A 16,018-nucleotide genomic window follows, 5' to 3' on the forward strand; every position below is an offset into this window, starting at 1 on the left:
TGGATTGTTCCTTACTGGTTCATGTGTTAAAGGGTTGTACTCCGTCATTGTTATAAGTTGAGAGTCCAAGTAATTATAAAGGGCCTATCTAGTTGTGGTTATTAGGCGAGATGCCAATACTGATGTATTTGTATGTATATATAAATGGTTGTGACTCCAGTCATTCCACACGCCACTTTTTACAAATAATCTATGTATTATAACGCTTGACGAATAGTTAAAACTTTTCACGAGTCGCATGTTAACAAAGACTGTTAACAATTTTTTAATTCTCAAAATTAACGCATGGGAAGGAAATGTTCTTACTAACATATTTAGTATATATTCCAACTCAAAGTTTGAATTCCTGAAAACAAGTGATGTATTAAATATTTGTATTTTAAAGTTTAAGCCTTATCAAATTTTGTAACAAGTAAATGAAGAGTGCATTTTCATAATCTAAATATCTTCAAAACATATTATATATCATGCATGATGTATGTTGTAACTATTGTATTTCATTTCAATTGTTTTTATTTATATCATGTGATATTGATGCTATTGAATGCATAATTGTTCTGAAAAGACATTTTCTTCTAGTGGAAACCCTGTGTAAAACAGCAAAATTCAATGCTTGTCCTAGTTGGTCAATATTTTATCTAATTAAGAAGATTGGATTGTCACAGGTTTCTAATTTACTAATCTCTGATTGGGAAATGTAATTTTGATACATTTACTTCATTCAATTGTGCTATATACAAAAAACAATCTCTAAACAATTGAAGAAAATACTAACATCATAAAAACGATTTTATTATTAAATATCAGTTTGCCCATTATTAAAATTTATCATTTCAGATTTGGAATGAAAGGACATATAATTGATATGTTAAGCATTTTGTTATGATTCAATGGAAATGGACGTTTTCCTTGCTGTTAGGAGTGGACAGGAGGTGTTCAAGTTAGCTTTGGTTTCAATCCTTGTCGGTGAATACTTTGCATACTAGCACATAAATTACTGACTTAATTTAGAATGGATTCTGATCATTTTAGAAATGGGAACTACTTGTATAAGAAGTTAGAAAATAAAATATATATATTCCTTTTTCCCTCATCCTTAGTATGGTGAGTCACACACGAATCTGCTCGACATATTTTACGTTACATGATAAATTGTCTTCCCTTAATTTAATCAAAGTGGACGAGATGGGATCGTGTTCTATCTAGAGTAATATTCTCATGTGCACGTAGCTTTAAGTCTTTTTACTATGTACAGAGGCTGGGAAACTGGCATCGGTTTAGCAATACAATACAAGCATAATGCTGTCTTTAGCAATTACAATGTACTTGTGTTTGAGTTCATGTCTGTGAATGTTAATGATTATCCTGTTTTAGTTGTTACATTTTGTAACACATTTTCTTAAGCTTTGCTCACTTCACAATTCTGTGTTTCGTTAAGAAATCTTTTTATTCCCTCTGGGTTATGGTTATATTACATAGTTTATTATATGTTGATATTAAAAGAATGAAAAAAAACCAAGTTGTGTTATAGTTTTACCTCTTCATCCTTTGTCCATCCATTCATCAATTCTGTTCAGGTGACTTCTATTTCCCAAGATTCGACTTGAGCCATTCTTAGGTGATTGTACAAATGGAAGGTGGTATAAAAAATGACATGGGTGATTAAGCAATACTGCTTTTAACAACTTCTTTGGAACTCAAAGATGGAAATCAATCGGATTTGGTTAGAAGTAATCCAAAAGAAACAGGGATTCAAATTTTAACACACAGAGGGCAGAGCTATGGAGACAAAGGAGTTATTCTACAATACTGCTTGAAGTATTTTTTCTTGAACTTTGTGATTGATTTTAACCATCTTGGGTTGGAAGCATTCTTTGATGGTAGGAATTCAAAATTAAAAAGACAATCGACCCACCACAGTGCACAAAAAGAGATATTTTGAACACATTGCTTTCAGCAATTTTCCAGAGAAACTGATGAATATCCACCAAATGTTTTGCTTGAAAGCTGATAACCCTACGATTTAGAAATGTACACCCACAATGGTGATGACTCCAGGGAGCTGAGAAATGGGGCCGAGAAGAGATGCTATATTGATTTAAACACTTTCTCCAGAGGAACTTAGTGATGAATATCTACTGTATTTGGTTGGACACATCCTCAAGAGATGGAGATTAAAAATCGTACAAATCGAGTGGCTTTGCCTATTTTAGGTTATAAGTTGAAAATGGTTGAGATCCCCGCCCTTAAATCAAATACGCTGTGGATGAAAAGGTCAGATAGGCTACTGTGATCTACCTCTGGATACGGGTTTGGTACCTGGGTCATGTCATAGAAACGCTAGAAGTTATTGACACCCCCAACTCGTATAACAATATAAACAATGCCAATGGCTGTGAATGAAATGTCAAAACAGAAATGCTTTTAGAAGGATTTGTCCCTGGTTATAACATAGAAACGGTTACGATCCTAACCCTATTGCTGGGTATGAAGAGACGTTTAAAATAGCTATCGTTGTTGGTCAAATACCTGGTGATTATTCCATGGATTAACAATTTGAGAGCTTTCTTTTCAAAGAAAGGCGAACAGTGATATTACTATAAGGTTTGAAGTTGTTCTGGAGCATTTTTTTACTGTGAAAAGTGCAACAAAGGCCATGATAAAAAAAAAAACACTGAGAAAGATATTTTAAAAAGAGTTGAGTTCCTGATTGACTTTGTTGAGTCCGATGGCAAGATTATTTTTTTTTATTGATGAGATAATCAGGACTGGTAACCAAAACGTTCGATTTCACATTCAGATACGCCCACCCAACTAGATAAACCAGTTACTTGCCATGCAGATCATTGATTGCGGTTTGGGTATCATTATACATGTTGTAACATACTGTAATCAGCGGCGGACCAATCGCGTGTGTTTAAGTGTGTAGGCGGGGTAGGGGTTTAAACGGAGGAAATACATGTTTTTGAAGAACTTCCCAGGCTTTGGAGGGATGATGGGGTCCTCGGGCACAGAATCAAAAGAAAATTAAACTCCACCAATCCATAAGTGAGTAAATTCACAATAATTAGTGTTTTCTTTATTAATTCTGTTATATCAATAAGGACAAATACAGAGAAAAGTCGTCTAGCTATGCTGCAAACGTTTGAACGAAATGCTTAAAGACGATATCAAATAGGGATAAACAACTCTGATAAGGAAAACAATTGTGCCAAAGTTGTAGCTGTTTGAGGAATCATACCGTTCTCTTAATCAGAACTCGGTTTGTGATATATTTACAACTTCGATATGGTTAATATGCTGTTTACATAACAAAATCAAACATAACACGGTTGTTTGAATCAAGTGTTTATTCAGTGCTGTACACACAAGTAACTGCCGGGTCCTTGGTAAACCATGCCCCTCTTGCTGGCAACAATAGCATCAGGACTTAAGATAGAGGGTCCAGACGACACGAACTGACAGGACAGCCCTGGGCTACATTCGCAGTGGCCATTAATCTTACCAAACACGCTGCAAGTCTCGTTCACAAGCTTGTAGCGTTCACAGTAACCTGGCAACAAAATATTTCAGAATTAAAACATTTGTACAAATGAACAATTTTAAAATACAAACATAAAACCTTGCGGCTTCCAAGGGTAGATCCTTGCACAACCTAATAGGTATGGAGGTTTTTTTAACAAACCCTTATCTTACCCTTGACATACAGAACCACAGACGTCTGGATTTTTTTTAAAAAAAATTCCTATTCCTATCCGACTCTTTTATTTTCTCCAATACATTCTTCTCGGGTTTCCCTTATGACCACTGTTTGACCATTGCCCTTCTTAGTAAACGTTCCCTATCCAACCCTTGATTTGCTTCAAAACATTGGACCTTTGTTTCTCATTCAATTATGACCCCTGTCTAATCCTTGGCTTACACAACCACATCGGTGTGATTGTTGATGTGGTTGATATATATTTGAATACGTGATTGTGAAAAGTTGCCAAGAATAGCTACATTTCTAAAACAGGATATAATTGTGGTTCCCGAGATCCGATGAAACCATTGAACTCACCTCCCTGGTGCATCATCATCAGATCCTGTGGCAGTGACATCTGGGCGAGCTGCCTTTTACGACTCATGATCATGGGTCCTTCATGGTAGTAACAACACTCTCCTTTCCCGCATTCGGTATCTCCGGTACAGCTCGTCTGGAATAATAGAATGCACTATACTCACAACAAACTATTATTCTATAAATGCCACTCGATTGATAAACATATTTGTTATGGCAGCATTGTCATGGTTTTCACACTTCGAATCGCTTGAGTAGTCTCTATTAGACTGCTGTTCATAAAACGCTGATACCGACATACTGGTTGAGTTTATGTGGTATTCCAACTATGAAAGATTTAGAGGTATTACCGAACATTGGCGACAAGACAGTTTGCCTATGATTGAGTTAAGGTCATTATTAAAAACAAGGTTATTCTTTCACTCGCATATATTGCTGTGCTTAATGGAACCTTACTCTTGTATTTAAGTCCAGTTGTAATTGGACCAGATTCGGATTTTTCGTAGGTTTGCAGACTGATTTGTGAGGTAGATAACGTTGCTATTGGAATAGGATGTTACTGAATGAATTTGTTCACCTCACCAATATTGTCCAGTGCTTCACTAAGCAGGTCTTGTATCTATTCGTCTTAATTTGTCATAACTTATTCTTCCATTGACGATTCTTTGATCTTTTCTCCATAGGTCGATTAGGTTGTGATATGCAAGTGGGTAGGGAATATCAGCTATACCTATTAGTTCCAACATTGTGATGTCTCTAGATTCTTCTGTTACATTGTTTTTACATACTGGTGAAGGGAATGGCAACCCCGCGCCCTTCATGTAGTTCCGTTCGTGGCATCCTCCTTTTCCTAGATTACAAATCTGATTGCAAATAGCACACCCACTCCCAGTTTTGCCGATAAGTTTCAATTTGTAGTTGCGTATACCATCTAAAGATACATTCCTTTATAAATGCTCTTAATCTACCAACCGGCCCAAAGGTATCCACCATTATCAGTGTTATCATTTAGTAGTATCTAAGTGATTATTGCTTTTGTCTGATTCTTTAGACTTTACATATTTTACATCATTTATCAAACACGTTAAGACACCCCACGTGCTAACATCCGGGCCAACAAGAGTGATTCAAATAGAAGTTGAAATAACTTGTTTCATAATTGTTGTAAAATAAAGTATGTATTTAAAAAAAAAAAAAAAAAAGCGTTATTCCAACTTGTGTTCATCATAAATGTCAGTCTGAACTTAATTGTCATGATTAAGATTTAAACATATAAAAAGGTTGAAATGGTCATTGTTATGTTCGGTGAATAAAATGATTAAAAAAAATACAAGTACAAAATTGCTTCCTCCAGGTGACTCTCGAATGGACGACACGTGTTTGTTTGATCCTTGCTGGTGGCTATCTTACAACCTGGATCGTATTTATCGGCATGGCCCGCTATCCCCAAATCCCCGTGCTGTAATTCAGTCTGCACGGCTAACATAAATATATATTCAGACATTGATTTTATTTGTTTTTATTTTGTTCCCATAACGTGTCCTAAATCGCCATATGGTCCAGGGAAAACGTTAACCCTAAATGTCAATGATAAACGTCTGGTTGAGCTGAAAACCCAATTAAGACTGTTACAATACTCCATTGAAAAATAGTCGACGAAACTTAAAAAGACAAAACTGGCGAACTGAATAGAAACAGCATTGCTACAGCCGAGGTAACAAGAAAATATATAAACATTATTTTTTTCATTTCATCAGATTTTATTGACTTTATATATGTCAATTGGATTGGAAATCAGGCTAGGCCCATTTAAGTCCTTTCCAAACTTATTTACAAACATTACATATATTCTGTCATAACAATCCAATTAAACAGTGCAGGGGAGATAACTCCAATTTAGCTTGTGAAATGATCATTTTACAACTTTTATTCAATCATTTTCTGTTTATGTTTTAGATATTAACAATTAAATAAATCATGTATATTTATTGACAACCCATCCTACATAAAATTTAAGGGGTACAGGCCCAAAAGTCCCTGTGTATAAACACATTGGCCATCCACCCACTGGATATATAGGATAAGTTACAAGAAATAAACGTTTTGTAAAATTTCAGAATATGATATGGATTCATATAGGAAAATGTAGTTATTATTATATATTATTGGAGTTGATTCTCTTAAAATTTATTTAACAAAGCACTATAGAATATTCATTTAACTATGAAATTGTTAGAACAGGTTATAGAATAGTACACTCATAAATTCCATCCAGTCCAGTCGAATTCCAGAGATGTTGTGAAGATAGTTATACACCAGTATCAATACTTATTAGCAGAGTGATCATGACACTATAACTAATAGCATCACTTTCAATGTAAAGTTTTTCTGCGAGTGAGATTACTTATCAAGCCTATTAGTTTGAAAAATGTAGTCAGATATACTTTGTAAAATGGATATGTTAATATCAGCGCAGCATGTTAAGCATCCCTTTAATAGAGTTTTTAGATTAAAATGATCATGATTACCAGTTATACCAAATTGAGATTTTTTATTACTAATTGCATTCTAAGGTTGTTATAGAGTGAGCATTCAAATATAAAATGAAATTCATTTTCATTTTATATCCACATCTACATGCTGGTGTGTCATTCAGATGATCCATATATACGTCACTATTTAGGTTGCTAGCATGATTTCTCAGCTGAAAAATTATGATATAAACATTATTTATTCCATTTGAATCAACTCATTATACGTAAACAAGAGTTTAAGTCGAACATTACACAACCTTAATGAAATACTGAAAGAATGTGAACAAACCAAGGACATATTTGCTAAGACAACCGAAAAATTTGAAACGGGTCAATTCACTAGGAATGCAATCCGTCCGAGTGAAAAGAATTACACTGTGGTACATGCGAATTCTTCAAGGGAGGAATCAGTATATATGATATGATACGTTGGATATATGCTGTATTTTCTATTTAACGACAGTAACAAAGAGCTTCGATAGCTTGTCTGCTTCAGTTATTTTTGTATACGCTTTTTATTCTTCGATTTCAGATTTATAGTTTTCAATTGCATAGTTTGAAATAAATATGTTTGAATAAAAATGTTTTTTTGTTGTGAATTCTGACCATTTCCCTTTCATTATTGTGCATGGTTTAATATTGCACTTTTCACCATGTCTTTTTTTCTGACTCTTATTTATTTACAGGCGTTATTTCAAAAGTGAGACATTTATGGTAACAGTTGAGTATGTTTCAGACAGAAGAGGACAGCTTACCCGTGCAGAAACCAGGACCAGGCACACTCCCAGGATAACAGCTATTTCCTTCCACATGATAGGTGATTACCTTATGGTTCCAGAACAGGTGTAGTTCTGACAGTCGGGACTTCGTATATATACGTCACAGAAGGTCATAAAGATAAGGAATTCTGAAGACTGACCCAACCTTATTAGTAGACATCACGGAAATGACGGTGATAACCCGAGGAAAGCAGGGCGGACCTTGTACTGAGCTGACCCATTCCTATTTCCAAAGGCGGACTTTGCACTAAGCTGACTCATTCCAATTTCCAAAGGTGAAGTTTGTACTGAGCTGACCCATTCCTATTTTCAAAGGCGGTCTTTGTACTGAGCTGACACAAGTCTATTTCCAAAGGCGGACCTTAAACTCAGCTGACTCAAGTTTATTTCAAAAGGCAAAGCTTGTACTGAGCTGACCCAAGTCTATTTTCAAAGGCGGACCTTGCGCTGAGCTGACCCAAGCATATTCCCAAAGGCGGACCTGGTACTGAGCTGACCCAAGTCTATTTCCAAAGACAGACCTTATACTGAGTTGACCAAAGTCTATTTCAAAAGACAGACCTTATACTGAGTTGACCAAAGTCTTTTTCAAAAGACAGACCTTATACTGAGTTGACCAAAGTCTATTTCCAAAGACAGACCTTGTACTGAGCTGACCCAAGCATATTCCCAAAGGTGGACCTTGTACTGAGCTGACCCATTCCTATTTCTAAAGGCGGACCTTGTACTGAGCTGACCCGAGCATATTCCCAAAGGCGGACCTTCTACTGAGCTGACCCATGCCTATTTCTCAAGGCGAACCTTGTACTGAGCTGACCCATTCTTATTTCTAAAGGCGGACCTTGAACTGAGGTGACCCAAGCATATTCCCAAAGACAGACCTTATACTGAGCTGACCCAAGTCTATTTCCAAAGACAGACCTTATACTGATCTGACCCAAGTATATTTCCATAGACGGACCTTGTGTTGAGCTGCCCGAAGTATATTTCCAAAGACAGACCTTGTACTGAGTTGACCAAAGTATATTTCAAAAGGCGGACCTTGTACTGAGCTGACCCAAGTCTATTTCTAAAGGCGAAACTTGACTTATCTTGAAATCCCTTACTATTATACCATACCGATAAAAACGCATTGATATTTTTAATATTCAAACCGCAACTTACGAAAACCTATAGAGAGCTATGTCAACTCTTTTAATAACACATGTGTTTGCCTGAAATAAGATAAAACAGACAACTGGATTGGTATTCGGAACCAGAGGCTAGCTAAATCCACCAGGCCAATAGATCCACGTGGATTCGAATTCTTTATTAAGGGGAAATGTTCAAGTGAATTCGCGGTAAAGATCTGTTTCACTATTTCTCTTTTCGATTCCTATGGATTGAGTATCGATAATTAAAGTTAAGAGTGAAATAGAATGGATAGGACAACGACACTGGAACATAAGTAATGATATCCTTAGTACGTTCCAATTAACCCTATATAATTATGATGTTCTATCATATACTTTTTGTGGTAGTGTGAATTACATACATCTTTGTCTGCCACTGAGTACGTTATTTTAAAGAATGCAAGCAAACTCGTTTTCGTTGTCGTATGAAGATATAGAAATCCCAAAGAAAATGACTTATTCTCTTTCAATACCATGACTCCAATTCTGGCAGGCATGTTACGTTGTTCCTCTAACAAAGCCACTACAGGAAAAAGGAATACGTACGTTCATTAAGCGAGATTTTCACCCAGTTCCATGGTCTTTTCTGTTTACAAGAGACAAAACAAACCTTTTAATTCATAGCTGCGGCTTATGTTTAGGCCGATGCGGGATATACGGTGTCACTTAACAGAATAGAAGCGCGAAACAACTAGTATTATAAACATGAAAAACGATGATTAATTCTTAATCAAACTCAAATGAAAAGTGAATAATAAGGTTCAGTATTATGTGGTTAAAACATTGCTTTTTTGTTGTTTGTTTGGAGTTCTCATGCTTGTCCTCATAGTAAGGTTGGCATTTTAAATATCGTTGTATTTGACAGAAAAGTTGAAATCATTGGAAGAAAAAATCCTTTAATTAGGCAATTCAATTGATACACTATTGTCCAAATATATCTATAGAGTTCGATGTCTTGGCCAAGGTCAAGACAGCACATGTCATTATAGAATTGAGATTGGCAAAGTCAGGAAGACTGCAGGTAATAAAAATATCACAGGTACATGTATCTACAAGTAGCTAATCAGTGGCCACCATACGTACAATGGCCGAGGCTCTTTTATATTCGATATATTGTTAGGTTCTCTATCGATGCTCTATTTGATGCCCATGATTCAAAATATAAAAGGTCTAATAATAAAAAGTCCTTTTTTGGCTTCCATAATATATGTTGATGGCTTATTAGACAAACCTTAATTAGAGGAACTTTAATTCTCAATAGTAGATGTAACAGTGACTTATCGTTAACGTTGGAATTAGGCTATATTGAATGTATTTTGACTTCACCAATTTATGTGTATTTTGGGGAAATAGGAAAAGGCAGTTGACCCAAATATTATTCATGTTAGAGCTCACAGCAATGTGATATGTCAAAAGTTCAGTAAAGGTATGTAATGGCATGGGGTTAACCTGCGCTAAGCAAATATAAAATCGTTACTTGCTAATTATATAACCTTGTCAAATGAGTAAAAAACTAACTTAAGATTCACCAGCTGTAAGGAATTAACACCGAGAACCTAACTATCGAGCAGTTATTTTACGTCAAATATTGGAATATTGACAGATAACGTTTTGACTGGATGTATGCATCGTGTGAAACATCGCATTTTATTCGTTGATGATATACCATTCAATGTATGGGGAGGAAGCAAGTAAAAATGTGTGAAGAATATTTTGTCATTTTTCGGGACGGGGGCCTAGCGACTATTACAGGGCCAAAATCAAAGACAATTCTGAAGTTATATATTAGCCCTTAACAATTTTGAAAGGTCTGTTTTGTCAAGTAAATTTATGACAATACCACATTCTTTGACGAAACATTGACTGGCCATGCAGATGCAAATGGAATAGGAGTGGGTGTTGTGTTGTATCAACAGCAAGGTGGTACTGTATAAAGAATAATTATGCATTTTGAATCTTAAATGGAGATAGACCGACTAATTCCACATCCAACAATAATCCTCTGATCTATGTGCTATAAATGAACGAAGGGTTGTTGCATTGTACAATTACCATTTGACATTCCATTGCATTTTCGGGCTTGAAAAAAAGCAAGGCTGGCGCGAATGTTCTTTGTCAGTGGCGAATCCAGAGACCAATTGGAGGCAAGTTGTGTTCCAAATGGAGAAAACACATGCTATCTAAATAGCGTTTTCAGGCTTTGAGGGGTGCTGTAGGTCCTGAGGCTCAGACGTCTATATAAACCTCTAGATTTGCCAATGGATAATTTGATTTAATCAGCAGTATTTAGCGGTTTCTTTGTTATTTTTTGTATTAAAGCAAACAAAAAAGTAAAAATGCAACAAATACCAGATGAACGATTGGTTTGGTTTGGTTTAGTATTGTTTAACGTCCTATCACCAGCTATGGTCATTTAAAGACTGTCTACTCTGTGTGCAAGATGCATGCGTGCAGTGTATGTGTTTTGGGAGTCTGCGATATGTTCGTGTTCGTCTCCTTGTGATAGCGCGGAAATGATACCGACTTTCTAGTGCTACCTCACTGAAACATACTGCCGAAGACACCCAGTAGGACACCCCACCCGGTCACATTATACTGACACCGGGCGAACCAGTCGTCCTGCTCCTAAATTGCTGAGCGTTAAGTAGAAACTACCATTTTAGAGACTCTGGTATGTCTCGGCCAGGGGACAGAACCCAAAGCCTCCCTAACAGGGGCAAACGCTCAACTAAAACCCAAAAGTGAGGCATGTCAAGGAGACATTAGGAGGACGAAAGTTGTTTAGAAAGAAGTGCAAATATAAGATTCCAAATTAAGTCGGCTCTTACGATCATGCAATCTGGCCAACAGGTACAATTCTTACGCCCTACCTGCAGGGACACAAATGAACGAAATACTAAACAACAGCAATATGGAAAATTCTTGAGATTATGGTAGAGCTGTTGGTTGAATCATACCAATATTACCGTTCTCTCAATCCGAACTTGGTAAAATGGGATATTCACAATCCCGAGGCCTGCAGGGGGCAAGTCGAGAGTCCTCCCCGGGATATGCTTGAAATTATATGTCAGGGGCTTCCAACCCGGAGCCAAGTTCCAATTTGGCGCCCCACTTCCAATTTCAGTTTTTACAAAATCAAACATAACACGGTTGTTTGAATCAAGTGTTTATTCAGTGCTGTACACACAAGTAGCTATCGGGTCCTTGGTAAACCATGCCCCTCTTGCTGGCGACAATAGCATCAGGACTTAATAAAGAGGGTCCAGCCGACACAAACTGACAGGACAGCCCTGGGCTACATTCGCAGTGGCCATTCATCTTACCAAACACGCTACAGGTCTCGTTCACAAGCTTGTAGCGCTCACAGTAACCTGACAGCAAAGCAGTTTTTTATAATTAAAACACAACATATACAAAATAAATGATCACAATTTTATATAAAACATGCCCACGGTTGGTCCCTTATTTACTGAACAACATAGGTCTGAGTTTATCATAATGCTGTTCTGTCTGAGCCCTAATGTGCTACAGCCACATAAGTCTTGGTTTCCACTTATTGCCACTGCCGTCACTGTCTGGACTCTGACTATACAACTACATTGGTCTGGGTATTTCCTAATAGTCCTGACTTATACAACAACATGGTACTGTGGCTTTCTTAATTTCAGCCTGTCAAACATCTGACTGTCTCCTGATCTCTTACAAACACAACCACATAAAGGTCTTTGCTTTTCCTGATGACTCCCGCCTGGCTCCTGACATGCAGAATTGCATAGGTCTTGGTCATTCCTAATGACTCCCTGTCTGCTACCTGACTTTCATAACTAGATTAAAAACATCTTACCTTACATTTCTATAACTTAATATCTTCATTAGCAGACTAATGTTTCAGTAACGTAAAAAACCCATATTGTAAAACTCTTGTAAAATCACGGCCTGGTGCCTGCTTTATTGACATTCATAGAAATGAAAATCAAGAATTATTTGATTGTGGTAGGAATGACAATACTCCGACCAACCTCCTTGGTGCATTGCCAACGGATCCTGTGGCAGTGACATCTGGGCGAGCTGCCTTTTACGACTCATGATCAGGGGTCCTTCATGGTAGTAACAACACTCTCCTTTCCCGCATTGGTCTTCTCTGGTACAGCTCGTCTGGAATAATAGAATGAACTATACCAACCACATTAAAACAACATTTTCAAAAACGTTATTAGTGCACCAAATAAAACAATGTTGTCCAATGCTAACCCTTTAAACATGTTTAATATGCATTGTCTTGGCATTACTTAATTTTACATCAACGGTTCTCAAAAAATTGATTAGGTTTCGACTGGCGCGTTTTCATGAAAATGTTTTTGCGTGAACGATTAAGTTTTTGAAGAATTAGTTTATATAAGGCTGAATTGTTCTCGCCCGCTTGACCGTACTCTATCACGTTAAAATGTCTGTAAAGTGGTCTTGATCTCTCATGTTCGATACAATCAATCTCATTCTTTTTATTAAAGCATGTTGTTGTCTCTGCATTTACCTTCTCTAACATTGATATACTTACTTGACGGGTTTTATGCGACCCCTATCCCCTTAAATCAGAACCACGGGACCCTCTATGTCTTTACGGTAAAATGTCTTCATATGACTACTGTTACCACACCTACTGTCCAAATTCTTCTGAATTTCCATGTATAAATTCAAATACCATCTTTTAATAGATGTTTATAATATAGATAATATAGATAACTTTGGAATATCAGTCGGCTCCGAGGTTAACCATTTCATTTCATCATATTTTATTGAGTAAACAATAGGATTGAACAGCAGGCTAGGCCTATATAAGTTCTCTCCTTAGGTTGACATGACAAAGACAAAGATGAATGAAATGGTTTGTAAGAAAATTTTGATGCAGATCATATATAATAAGTAGCATAGAAATATATATATATATAGCAGATGGTATAGGGGAGATAATTCCATGTATGTTTCAATTACATGTAAATATTTAATTGATATTTTTAGCTATACAATGCTCATATTAAAAAGTCAGTCATAATTAATTAGTAATAGGAAAGCAATGCCCTAATGATATATTAAACGGAGAAATTGCTACAATTGTTTTTTTTGTTTTTTGTTTTGCAAGTCATTAGTGCCCCCTGTTCCTACCCTGCTGCTGTTGCATGAAGTAGTTAGAAGTATAGAACCATTTAGTATCAATATATATATCATTGGTAGGAGTGATAACCATCCAAATCAGAGTTATAATTCAGCATTATCTATGTGATTATTGTTTTATCTTTTATCTTGTGTTATGATTCTTTTTAATGTTTGTGTCTTGAGAAAGGGACGGACGATTTGCCTTTCTAATTTGACATTTTAAAAAACCTATTTCTCATACTACTGTTATTATATCTCTGCCAACGTTTACATACATATACGTAATACACATTCAATAAACATAATTCGCCAAACACCCTATAAACTTTAACCCACTACCTCAAGGTATGAATGAAGGTAGGCGTTGCTCGTTATTGGTCTGTCTCCCCCTTTTGGAGTCGAAACACTGACTTGTATTTTTTCATTTACAAAAATATTTTATATATACATACACACACTTTCACTTCCCCACATTCAAACATGCACATCATCATGACATCGTAACATCATCACTAACAACAACTTGATCATACATCTAATTATTGATATTCAAACAAATCAAGAAAACTTAAATATTAATGAGGGATCAATTTAATACACAGGATTGAAGGGAGACAACTCATCTCGTCTACCAGTCTGATTTAGTCCCAGTTTCGCCGACAATACCTATTTATTATATATCTATAAACTCATGCACTTTATCTACATGCAATCCTGAAATATTCCAGCAAGGAAATTTTAAATCATTGTAAGATCGTATATTATGTATCAATTAATCATGTAGTATCATAAATATATGTATTATTCAGTATTTATGCGGATGTGTACTTTTAAATAAATCCACTTTAAGTAGTCAGTGTAAGAAAGGCGTATATATACCTACTTCATTATAAAAAAACATTTACACCCAAGGAATGTAAAAAGAAGAGGAGAAGTTCAGCCGGTTCTTCTTTATTATAAGCAGAATACCGAACGACAGGTATTAAACATCTCCGATAAATAGATTGTTGGTTATATAATTGATGCCACATTTCTAAAGGTTCAATATACTTCAGACATCAAGATCTAAAAACAAAAATAGGTGCACACAAACTAAACGTTGAGACAGGATAATAAATAGAATAGGTAAATCTGGTACCCCACATATAACAAGAGGCCTAGAGGGCCTGTATCGCTCACCTAGATATCTAAGCAATCATGGCAAAATATTCTCCAAATGAGATCCAATGGAATATGCCAGACCTCAATGCCAATTCTTGTTGTATGTCTGTATTAGATTTTTCATGTCCAGCAATTTAATGCATGGTTATGGGGTAGGGATCTCAACTGTTTCCATGCTGTGACTCAGAAACTAGGTCCCTAGGGTTGTGACCAGACCCCAGAATCAATTCTAATATCATGACTGCATTCGTCTCTTTTTGTCCAGCATTCGCATTTATAGTATTGGGATGGGGATCTCAACTGTTTACAAGTTATGACCCAGGGGTTAAGTCTCCAAGGGTGGGGCAAACCCCAAGGCAATCCTGGAAGCATATGTGCATTCATCTATTTATGCTCAGCAATTGTATATATGCATGGTTATAGGGTGTGGATCTCAACTGTTTACAAGCTGTGACTAAGAAACTAGGTCCCTAGGGGTTCGGTCAGACCCCAGGGTCTATTCTAATACCATGACTTCTTTTGTCTCTTTATACAAAGCATTTTTGGATATATAGTTCTGGGGTGGGGATCTCAACCGTATCAAAGTTATGACCCAGGGACTATGTCTCAAAGGGTGGGGCCAAACCCTAGACCATCCTAGAAAAATATGTGCATTCTTCTCTTAATACTCCACAATTGTATATATGATTATACTGTGGGGATCTCAACCATTTCCAAGTAATAAACTTTTTTTGGCCCCACCCCTTAGCACGGGGGGGGGGGGGGAAACCATTTGTACAGTTTTGAGTCCCTGCCTCCCATGAATGCTTCTGACCAAATATGATCAATATCCATGGCATAATTCTACAGAAGAAGTCGTTTATAGCAATATAGCCAAATTGCCCCCTTTTAGCTCCACACCTCAGCTCCCTGAGGGTTTAGTCCAACCATTTGTATAATTTTGAATCCCCACAACCTAGGGATGCTTCCAGTCTAATATGGTTGATATCCAGTGCACAGTTCTGCAGAAGAAGTCGTTTGTAACAATATAGCCATATTGCCCTTTTTTGGCCCCGCCCCTCAGCCCCCTTGGGGGTTAGCCCAACCATTTGTACAATTTTGAATCTCCACTACCGAAGGATGCTTCCAGTCAAATATCGTTGATCCATCTCTTAATTCCAG

The 16,018-nt window shown here is 36.6% G+C and overlaps 1 protein-coding gene across 1 annotated transcript; it reads right to left on the reverse strand.

Annotated features, from left to right (window-relative positions):
• Positions 1 to 3,332: 3,332 nt before the first annotated feature.
• On the reverse strand, positions 3,333 to 7,462 carry LOC110454148. Its single transcript, XM_021503524.1, has 3 exons — positions 7,350 to 7,462; positions 4,061 to 4,196; positions 3,333 to 3,553 (listed from the first exon to the last, which is right to left on the reverse strand). The coding sequence occupies exons 1-3, from the start codon at positions 7,404 to 7,406 to the stop codon at positions 3,354 to 3,356; spliced, it is 393 nt and encodes a 130-aa protein (XP_021359199.1). The 5' UTR covers positions 7,407 to 7,462; the 3' UTR covers positions 3,333 to 3,353.
• Positions 7,463 to 16,018: the final 8,556 nt, after the last annotated feature.

Source organism: Mizuhopecten yessoensis, unplaced genomic scaffold (genome assembly GCF_002113885.1).
Source record: "Mizuhopecten yessoensis strain PY_sf001 unplaced genomic scaffold, ASM211388v2 scaffold7695, whole genome shotgun sequence".
Taxonomy (NCBI): Eukaryota; Metazoa; Mollusca; class Bivalvia; order Pectinida; family Pectinidae; genus Mizuhopecten; species Mizuhopecten yessoensis.

Excerpts from the sequence above, each read along its gene's own strand:
- LOC110454148 (XM_021503524.1), bottom strand. The coding sequence starts at position 7,406 with ATGTGGAAGGAAATAGCTGTTATCCTGGGAGTGTGCCTGGTCCTGGTT. Across the intron at positions 4,197-7,349 it reads TGGTCCTGGTTTCTGCACGG|ACGAGCTGTACCGGAGATAC; the intron begins GTAAGCTGTCCT and ends CTATTATTCCAG. Across the intron at positions 3,554-4,060 it reads GATGATGATGCACCAGGGAG|GTTACTGTGAACGCTACAAG; the intron begins GTGAGTTCAATG and ends TTTTGTTGCCAG.